At 38.8% G+C, this 10,112-nt stretch overlaps 3 protein-coding genes across 3 annotated transcripts; 1 reads left to right on the top strand and 2 right to left on the bottom strand.

Annotated features, from left to right (window-relative positions):
- Nucleotides 1-3,873: 3,873 nt before the first annotated feature.
- Nucleotides 3,874-5,075, top strand: LOC116172635. The gene is made up of 2 exons (XM_031489878.1): nt 3,874-3,976; nt 4,057-5,075. The coding sequence occupies exons 1-2, from the start codon at nt 3,874-3,876 to the stop codon at nt 5,073-5,075; spliced, it is 1,122 nt and encodes a 373-aa protein (XP_031345738.1).
- Nucleotides 5,076-5,187: 112 nt separating this feature from the next.
- Nucleotides 5,188-5,978, bottom strand: LOC116172629. Its single transcript, XM_031489866.1, has 3 exons — nt 5,897-5,978; nt 5,287-5,835; nt 5,188-5,222 (listed from the first exon to the last, which is right to left on the bottom strand). Exons 1-3 carry the CDS (start codon nt 5,976-5,978, stop codon nt 5,188-5,190), a joined length of 666 nt encoding a protein of 221 aa, XP_031345726.1.
- A 2,636-nt stretch (nt 5,979-8,614) lies between these two features.
- On the bottom strand, nt 8,615-10,101 carry LOC116172626 (protein ANTAGONIST OF LIKE HETEROCHROMATIN PROTEIN 1-like). The gene is made up of 4 exons (XM_031489863.1): nt 9,377-10,101; nt 9,150-9,325; nt 8,976-9,100; nt 8,615-8,924 (listed from the first exon to the last, which is right to left on the bottom strand). Exons 1-4 carry the CDS (start codon nt 9,921-9,923, stop codon nt 8,615-8,617), a joined length of 1,158 nt encoding a protein of 385 aa, XP_031345723.1. The 5' UTR covers nt 9,924-10,101.
- Between the last annotated feature and the right edge of the window lie 11 nt (nt 10,102-10,112).

The following is a 10,112-nucleotide window of genomic DNA, read 5'->3' as shown; positions in this document are numbered from 1 at the left end:
TTTAAGGATATTGCGATATTTATGCGACTTGGTACCCACAATCTGATGACCTGGATCGTAATTCCTTCGGTAGCCATTAGTGACATCTAAAATTTCCTTATACACTCGTCCATCCTTGGAAGAAAATTCTTGAGGCTTTTTCAGTACAAGCAATTCATACAACCCTGGAGTACCGTTGTAAATTTTATCCTTTATTATTAAATTCGGTCCGTCAAATGTCACTTTAGAGTCTCCAATAGCCCACTGATCGAAATTGGCATCATATCGAAGACCATAAAAGTGATCAATGTCGCCTTTGGTATCTTTAATCATTCGTTCGATATATTGGCGCGGCAAAACATGATACTGATTTAGAAATTGTTGAGCGGCGTCTTCAGTGTCGAGTAATTGTGATAAGTTAATCGTTTCAGTAGTGTCCTCATCTTCACCTTCTTTCCCGTTATCATACGCTATGTTACTAATCTCATCAGTTTCGATAAAATTAAGTCGTTTAGCAGCTGCTGTGATTGGTCCATTTTCAGAGCGCTGTGGTGTTCGGAACTGTTCTTCTTCTTGAATTGGGGTAGATTCATATTCGATTTTATGTTCAACTTTCGGTATCATATTACGTATTTTGGGTTCTTGCTTAGCTATCTTTTTAAGTGGTTCTACTATTGGCTTATATGTTGCTTCAACCAAGCGTTGAGTTTCAAGCTCGCCTCTTTTTAGCACTTCAAGCTTACGCTTGATAGCATTGCGGGTCTTCGTCAATTTCTGCTTTATCGTTTTATCTCTTGCGTTCATCTTTATGGCCTACACAGATTTTCAAACTGGCACCGGTTCAAATAGCTGTTGGACCGGATCGCAAAGCCGATTGATAGCTGTTGGACTAGTTGGCAAAGCAGATGAACCAGTTGGGAAAGCTGATAGACCAGTTGACAAAGCAGTTGGACCAGTTGGCAAAGCTAATGGACCAGTTGGCAAAGCTGATAGACCAGTTGACAAAGCACTTGGACCAGTTGGCAAAGCTGATGGACCAGTTGGCAAAGCAGTTGGACCAGTTGGCAAAGCTGATGTACCAGTTGGAAAAGCTGATGGACAAAGCCGTTGGATAGCTGTTGGACCGGTTCTATTAAATCAGATTATAATCTAATATAGCAGTCGAACCCTTTTCGATATCTACCATAGTCAAAGTCTTTCACTATACAGATAAAATTATACTTATCGATCCAACACTTTGAACACATTAATTTAAACTGATCAAAGGTCATATCTGTACCAACGTGCTCGTCATACACATGTTTTAAATTTAAATAGTCTTGTTTGAATAGAACAATAACGTTAACATTATCGCGTATTAATTGTTTCGGTATCTTTGAATATGTTTGACAAAGATAGAATGAGTCCACCCCGGAATGTCGTCCTCTGCAGAAGTAATCTCTAATTACGTCTTGATTTAGACAGGCCACGTCATCAAAGATCATTATCGAATTCTTATTAATCTCTTCGAGAGTGATTACGTCAGCCTTATCGCTAAAAGCATTGTACTCAATACCCTTGATAGGTGTAAGTATTTGCTCCAGGTACTTGTACTTTGGCTGCTCTAGCGACTTTGAGTATACATACACGTTTTCAAACGAAAGGCCGTGCGGTGCTTCCAATAAACTAATCATGACATTTGTCTTTCCGCACCCCGAAGGACCGCAGATCACTGCTCTAATTGATGCTGGAAATAAAGGCCCATGCCTCCCCACTACTTCTGATTTTAGAAAATCGTGATTATCTACGTTTAAATGTTGAGGCTGCTTTATAAACATCATTATTAGTCGCTGGTTCTAGTTATACTAACAGTTCATGGCTAATCACCGAGTAAGAAAGGGGTTGATTAACACTTTAATAAACAAATTACCAGTAGAACTTCATATTCCCGGATATCAGTACTGCGGCCCTGGAACAAAGTTGGAACAGCGTTTAGCTCGCGGTGATTCTGGAATAAATCCGTTGGATGCTGCATGTAAACAACACGATATCGCGTACGGTCAATTCAAAGACTTAGAGCATCGCCATCAAGCTGACAAGGACCTTCAAAACCAAGCTTGGAGTCGCATAAAATCGAAAGATTCGAGTTTTGGAGAAAAAACTGCCGCTTTAGCCGTAGCCGCCGCGATGAAAGTTAAAAGGAAGCTAGGAATGGGAGTTACGCAACGCAAGAAGAAAGAAAGAAAAATGAAGCTTAAGAGTTGCTCGTTTAGAGGAGGAATTCTATCGCATGCTCGAAATTCAATAAGGCGGATGAAAGATGCAAGCATAAAGAAACTTGTCGATGTGAGTTTGGCCGTGGCAAAGAAAGCGGTTAAAGTAGCGGGCGGTAAAAAGAAGGTGCGAGTGCCGAGAGTTATTCCTATACCTAAAATTGGCGGCTTTCTTCCTTTCCTTATACCGCTATTTGCGGGCCTTTCGGCTGCCGGTGCACTAGCTGGTGGAGCAAGTGGGATAGCTAAAGCGGTTAACGAAGCATCTGCAGCTAAGAAGGAATTGGAAGAGAGTCAACGTCATAATGCCACAATGGAGGCTGTAGCGTTGGGCAAGAAAAGCGGTGGAGCACTCTACCTTAAGCCATATAAGAAGGGTTACGCCTTATATTTGAAACCTTTTCCAAAAAACGACTAAACTTGCCGCGGAAAGCATTAACCAATTTCGATCTGCATAAATACGCTAAAAATGTACCGTTCTTTAGAGGAGTATTCATGCGCAACACATTACCTCAAAAGCCCCATTTTAACGAATGCGCTATTGTGAACCTGGATGATAGCCAGGGAAGAGGTACTCATTGGGTTGCTTACAAGAAACGCGGCAGGAAAGCGGTTTACTATGATAGTTTTGGAGACTTAGGCCCTCCAAATGAAATAGTTAAATACTTAAAAGGTTGTAAGATTGTTTATAATTATGATAGAGAGCAAAACTATAACACGTTTATATGTGGACACTTGTGTTTAAACTTTCTGTATAATAAATAATTTACATCTAAAACGCTAGTTTTCATTTCTACCTATCAATCATGTCTCGAACGTTCACGCTAACGGGTGTAGGAAACGTGCTCAGTACTACGTATTTCCCACCAATAGAGCTTGACTCGAGTTTCCAATATGGCTTGGGATTGGTGGGATTTTACGGATGCAATTCTATACGAAATATATTCGAAGGTAATAATAAATTTTATTATACATCGAACGATGCAAAGGAACAAGAGATTACAATTCCAAGTGGAGCATATGAAATTGAAGAGATCAATAGGTATTTGCAGAAATATATTAACCAACCAAACGACTCGATGGATTTTATCTTAAGACCCAACAATAATACCTTAAAGTGCGAAATGGAAACCAAACACAATGTTGATTTTACCAAGACGGGTTCTATTGGGCGCATGCTCGGATTCTCGCCATCTATTTACAAAGGAGGTATGGTTCACGAGTCCGACTTGGATGTGCAAATAGTCAACGCCACAAATATACATGTTGAGTGCAATTTAACCGGAGGAGCGTATCGGAATAGTGAAAAATCTCACACCATTTTTGAATTCGACGTGCACGTTGAACCAGGCTATCGTATGGTCAAGGAACCCACCAGCATTATATATTTACCCGTACTTACCCATCAAATTGATAACATTACCTTGCGATTGCTTGACCAAGAAGGTAAACTAGTGGACTTTGGTGAAGAAAAAGTGACTATTAGATTGGAATTGAAAAAATATGGGCCTTAAAATCTTTTACAAGAGCGGATCTTCACTCAGTCAGGCTTCGCGTACAGACGAGCAAACATCGTCGGGTGCATTAACTGAAAACGACGTAAAGTTTCTGGAATATCTTGGTTACAAAGTACTCCGAAAATATGGAAGAAGCGCTGAAAAATCTCTTCAGTAGCGTAAAGTATGAGGATATGATTGTGGAATGCGATCGGCGAACCTACCATCCTTACTCGACGAATGCTTATGGTAACTCGGACGAAATCAATCTTGTAATTCAAAAGGCGGATCTTATCACGGCCACCTACGATAGCGTGATCTACTTGGAGGGAACGCTTATACTTCATCGGAAGCGAAGCAGTTCGAGTTGACCAACAATGCTCCACTATTTCTCTTCGATGAAATTAGATTTACGCTGGGAGATCAAGTGATAGAAATCGTGAGATTACCCGGAATAAACAGCGCAATCAAGGGATTTTGTTCCTATACAACGGACCAAAGTAATTGTTTATCACAAGCAGGATGGAGTCCCCGCAATAAACCTCTGCAACTCCTAAACGCCAACAAGACAGCCTTCTGTGCATCTATACCGCTAAAACATGTGCTAGGATTCGCGGAAGGGTATAAAAAACCATTAGTCAACATACGACAAGAACTAACATTAATTCGCTCAAAAACCGATGAAGACTGTTATAAAAGCGAAGCGGAGGTGAAAATTAGCCTTAGTAAAGTAACCTGGAAGGTTCCATACGTAATTCCTAACGATTCCATGAAGCTGTCTATATACAGTAGAATTGATAAAAATGTTCCGATCCAAGTAGCATTTCACGCTAGAGATTTATATGCGTATCCAGCATTGCCATCAACCCGCTCTTTGGTATGGCCGGTAAAAAGTAGCACCGGTTTTCAACGACCTCAATGGCTTCTGGTGGCCTTTCAGACTAAGAAACGAAACCAAAAAGGAGAGAATGCATCGCAGTTCGATCATTTAGGCGTCGAAAATATAAAAGCGAACATCAACAACAGAAGATACCCGTATGAGCAGCAGAATCTCTCCTTCGCGGACAACAAGTATATAGATGCCTACGAAGAATATCTAAACTTTCGGACGCAATACTACGATTCTGAAAGTAGTTCTCTTCTCAGTTACGAGGAGTTTAAGAAACAACCAATATTCGTAATCAACTGTACTCGTCACAATGAAAGTATTCATAATGTGGTTATCGACTTGAAACTGGAAGTTGAAACATCTGAAGCATTTGCAGCCGACACCTCCGCTTACTGTATAATTTTGCATGATGTTTTAATTGAATACGAGCCATTTACTAATATAGTACGTAAAATTTAATTTGCATATGCGATTTTAATGTAGCTATTGCGAAAATATATAATACATTTTGAAAATGGTGCTTTTCTTTTCCCTATTTATATATAAACAACAAACTTATCACCAAACTATTTTATTGTTTCTCCTTCAGCATTTTCTCGGTTACATCTTTTACAAATCTTTGAGGGTGAATATTTACAATTTCTGCTAAAAATGAAAAAATCTCTTAAACATGAGTGTGCAACCAACTTTTTTAGTAACTTAAGATTTTGACAGAAAAATTTTCCTCTTGACAAAATGTTTTGTTCATCGAACAGACCGTCCTTGCAAAGATCATCCGCTACTTCATCCGCAAAGTCCTGATAGTACCAGTACGTCGAATAATCGCTTAGAAAATCCAATTTTTGATGTACAAAATGTACAGCGGAGAGGAAACGATTTACGGCTTCTTCGGTTAGCACTATGGAATTGAATCCTTGACTTATTCTTATACCCCTACTACCATTTTCACAGTCAGCCAACGTAATTTTTATACCGTACCCTACGAACACTTCATGTTCCAACTGGTCGGTACTTTTAAGCATGAGTCGAATGTTGTGCTCGGTTTTAATAGCGGAAATATCGCTCCATTCGGAAATATTAAAATGCAAACAACTTTCTCGGAGTGGAGGGCAAAATATCTGCACCACTGGCTCGAAACTATTCCTCAATGAATTTCCCACTTCTAGCAAAGTTGAGCAATCGAGAAACATGGACCATGTTGATATTAAATCTTCTGCTCCTACAAGAAACAGCGGGCTTAATTAGTAGGGTCATAATTATTTTCACCATGATCATATTACCTGTATGTGCCTCGACTATCTTCGGGGAGGGATTATCGACCCAAGTAAGGTTAATATTTGGATCATCATTCCAATAAATCATCCATAATGTCTGCTATTCTCGTAACTAATGAATTTTAATGTAAATGTTGTTTGCTTTTATACGCTAATTTGTAGGTATACCGCTTTAGCACTAAATTCGTAATACGCGGTTCGGGGGCTCATCATACTTAGGGGTCGTTCCCTTATTTCAAGGACATTGACCGAAGCATAAATACAAAGAATGTAATATTAGAATAATGCGTCTAAAAATAAAAATAAAGCATAAAGAAGATAAGATTTTTCGCACACGATTTAAGCGTCTTATCATAGCTGCTATAAATAAACACTATTGCGAGATTGCAGCTTCCCATCCTAATTATAATAACAAACAACTAAATTTCGCACCCGCGCCGCTAATGATTTATTGTAATGATTGTATTTTGTCAAAGCATATTCGAAAACCAATGTCATATTAGAATGTAATATTAGAATAATGCGTCTAAAAATAAAGCATAAAGAAGATAAGCTCATTTCCTTTCTAGTTAGCAATATGAATAATTATTTTTCGCACACGAGCGTCGTACGTATTATTTTATCATTTTAACGCGCTTCCCCGCCAAATAGCCCCTAGCCCCTAGCCCCTAGCCCCTATCGGCGACACACCCCCGCGTTATACCCTTCTACAACTCGCAAACATCTCAACGCTCTCCGTAGCGTTGTGTGGCTTGTGAGCTTATACGGCCATTCTAACAATACTTGAACTGCTAAACGTTCATATCTCAAAGCCTCGCTTAGCTCAGATGGTTAAGGCGGCAGATTCGTAATTCACGTATCGTGGGTTCGATTCCCAACGCAGATTGAAAAAAAAAAATTTTTGTCTATAGCAATCACGTGACCGATGACGCGATTCCAAAATAACATCCAAGATGGCGGATGGAGCGAGAGAGGCAGACAGACAGACGGTCAAAAATGGCGCCCAACAAAATGGCGGGATTAGATACTAATAAAATGGCGGCCGATCCAAGATGGAGGATTTAGTGACTAATAAAATGGCGACCAATCCAAGATGGCGGAAATAGAAACTAACAAAATGGCGACCAATCCAAGATGGCGGAAATAGAAACTAACAAAATGGCGACCAATCCAAGATGGAGGATTTAGTGACTAATAAAATGGCGCCCAACAAAATGGCGGGATTAGAGACTAATAAAATGACTACCGATCCAAGATGGCGGAATTAGAAACTAAGAGATGGAATTATAGGTTAGAATGAGGGTCCTCGCACCTGTCTCCTGAAATTACAATTTCCTACCCTATACCTATATGTCACATCAATCTAATAGAGGGAGTCGATTGAAAATATACCTCTATATGCATTACGACGCCAATAGATGGCACCTCCGTACCATTTAATATATCTATGATTTAATAATATTTAGAGGTTCGTTATAAATACAACTATCGAAGCATTATATCATACAAGTCTAGTTAGCCTAGTGGTTATGCTATAGGACTTGTAATCCGATGGTTGGCGGTTCGAATCCGTTCCATTTAAAAAAATCTTCAGGAGGTTCGATATAAATACAACTATCCAAGCATTATATCATACAAGTCTAGTTAGCCTAGTGGTTATGCTATAGGACTTGTAATCCAATGGTTGGCGGTTCGAATCCGTTCCATTTAACAAATTAACAAAGTTTTCAGGGTACGAAGGGGTCGAAGTTTGAGGATTCCAAGATGGCGTCCAAGAACTTGAGGATTCCAAGAACTTGAGGATTTCAAGAACTTGAGGATTCCAAGAACTTGAGGATTCCAAGAACTTGAGGATTCCAAGAACTTGAGGATTCCAAGATGGCGTCCAAATGACGCCTGCGCAGACGCCTGCGCAAAGGGGCGGGGCGCGCATGCGCACATCCAAACTGCTCCAAAAACACCCAAATGAACCTTAGAAATTCCCATAAGAAATAACATGGGATTTCGACCAAAAGTGGCCTAGAACTCTCCTAGCCTATTTACTTACATAAATTTGATAAAACATGTAAAAAAAACAGGAGGTGAAGCACGGGAACCACCACCTCATTATGACCTATTACATAACATTTTGGGTGATAAACACAAAATAACATTAGGGCATATTAAGGATTCACTGCAATTAGCAGATACTCAAGATGAATTAAATGTAATCCATCAACCAGGGCTATCCACATCAGCGCCATTGTCTTCTCCTCAACCACAGCCATGTGCAACAACCCAGCAACCACTCACCCCCACGTCATCTTCCTCCCGATCACAGACACCCACATCATCTTCCCATCTACTCGAATCCTCTACCCCATTATCAAGATCCCATACACGACACCTAGATTCTCATTTCCATAATATACGTAAATCGGTAAAACCACCCAAAGCAGATGTCATACAAACATTATTGACGATGCATAAGGAAAACATTGATATGCAAACTTCCCAATTTAAGGTATTAGAAAACCTCATGACTACACAGAATAAATTGTTAGAGCAGCAAAATGCCCATAAAGCCACAATAGTTTCGTTATTTGAATCAATGGTTAAAAAAACTACAAGAAAAAGAAGAAGACATTCTAGTGATAGCGATGATGATGATTAAAAAATTGTTTATATTTTTATATGTATATCTATTCAAGCAAAATCAGTATTTATAATTTTTTTACAAAGGAATTAAAGAGTTTGTGATATCAAATCGCGTTTTCTAGTCCCTTCACGATCTCTACGGCCAATATAAGTATCACAACTATCATGTTCACTTGATGTGACATCTACTTCATATATATCACAAGTAAACAAGCAAAAATTATGCAGTATACAACATGCGGTTATAATATCAATAGCCTTTTCAATGGTATATACATTAACAAAATTTAAAATCCTCCAACGGCCTTTCAACATGCCGAAAGTATTTTCGATTACAACCCGTGTCACACTATGTGCGTAGTTGTGTTTCCGTTGCAGCGGCATAATTCCAGTGTTCCTAAACCACAACAATAAATACCTATGTGCAATTATTTGTATTTGTGTCTACCTATACGGAGTTATTAACCATGACCTTAATGGATATGCGGAATCTCCCACCAAGTGGTATCTACCGTAAAACAGATTGAAACAGTTAGTTTCACAGATTTTTCCCAAGTCCGATTCTCTAAGTATCTACAAAACTATTAACAGCATGATTGTAGGTTTGCATAAACTATCTTACTCGTGCATCATGCACAGATCCTGGATAACCAACAGAAATATTAGTAAATAATCTGGAGGAAATACACACTCCTTGAAGGGTAATGGAATGGCAAAACTTGCGATCCTGATAACTGTCATGCTGCTCCTTGGGTATTTTACAAGTTATGTGGCAACCGTCAATAGCACCAATCACATCTAGGAACAACATATTACGCTGATTGCTGTGCGGTTTAAAAATGTCCTTACCTGGATAATTACAACGCTGTTGAAAATCATTTGCAATTTGTTCGCAATCTTCCGCATTAGGCCACTTAATATAAATAGGCATAAGAGAGCAGATAACTTTAATAATTTTCATGGTAATATAGAAAGCTTTTGACACGCTAACATTAAATCTATCACTGATCGACACTAACGTTTCTCCTTTGGCAAGGTACCAGAGAGTGATTAGGATTTCTTTCTCTAGAGGTATTATTTCAAACCCTCCTCTGTATTTTTTTACTGTTAATTCTTTTCCAATTGCAGTGGTCAATTTGAAATATGTTGACTTTATCATTCGAAAATGAATAAAAAAATCGGTATCAAGATAGTTTGTTATCCATTCCTCATAACAAAGTGGCATACGAAAATGGCATTTCCTTTGCTTTTGCAATACAATAAATTTGGTCCACTCAGGAACGGCTTTTAATAGAAAATGCATTACTATGTGCACACTTGTGGTCAAAGTATCATCTATACAAAACTCTTCTAATAATGCATTCATCCACATACTATTATTACTTAATATCGACATAGGTACAAGTAAAAATTACAACAAAAACACAGAAACAAAACAAGGTTATGTTATGCCTAACTTTCGATTTTCAGGTGATCTTACTTCCATACAACCAATTACGTCATTAACGGTGATGTAATAGGTAACTTCCAGCATACTGGTACATACTCAGGTACACGTAAGTTACCTCGCAAGAAATCACTTATT

This window comes from Photinus pyralis, unplaced genomic scaffold (assembly GCF_008802855.1).
Source record: "Photinus pyralis isolate 1611_PpyrPB1 unplaced genomic scaffold, Ppyr1.3 Ppyr1.4_LG5, whole genome shotgun sequence".
NCBI classification, from domain to species: Eukaryota; Metazoa; Arthropoda; class Insecta; order Coleoptera; family Lampyridae; genus Photinus; species Photinus pyralis.
This window is presented reverse-complemented; position numbering and strand designations above follow the sequence as displayed.

Excerpts from the sequence above, each read along its gene's own strand:
- LOC116172629 (XM_031489866.1), bottom strand. The coding sequence starts at position 5,978 with ATGATTTATTGGAATGATGATCCAAATATTAACCTTACTTGGGTCGAT. Across the intron at positions 5,836-5,896 it reads GATAGTCGAGGCACATACAG|GAGCAGAAGATTTAATATCA; the intron begins GTAATATGATCA and ends TGTTTCTTGTAG. Across the intron at positions 5,223-5,286 it reads AAAGTTGGTTGCACACTCAT|ATGTAACCGAGAAAATGCTG; the intron begins GTTTAAGAGATT and ends GATTTGTAAAAG.
- LOC116172626 (XM_031489863.1), bottom strand. The coding sequence starts at position 9,923 with ATGTCGATATTAAGTAATAATAGTATGTGGATGAATGCATTATTAGAA. Across the intron at positions 9,326-9,376 it reads ACAGCGTTGTAATTATCCAG|ATGTGATTGGTGCTATTGAC; the intron begins GTAAGGACATTT and ends TGTTGTTCCTAG. Across the intron at positions 8,925-8,975 it reads TGGTTAATAACTCCGTATAG|GAACACTGGAATTATGCCGC; the intron begins GTAGACACAAAT and ends GTTGTGGTTTAG.
- LOC116172635 (XM_031489878.1), top strand. The coding sequence starts at position 3,874 with ATGGAAGAAGCGCTGAAAAATCTCTTCAGTAGCGTAAAGTATGAGGAT. Across the intron at positions 3,977-4,056 it reads TTACTCGACGAATGCTTATG|GGAACGCTTATACTTCATCG; the intron begins GTAACTCGGACG and ends ATCTACTTGGAG.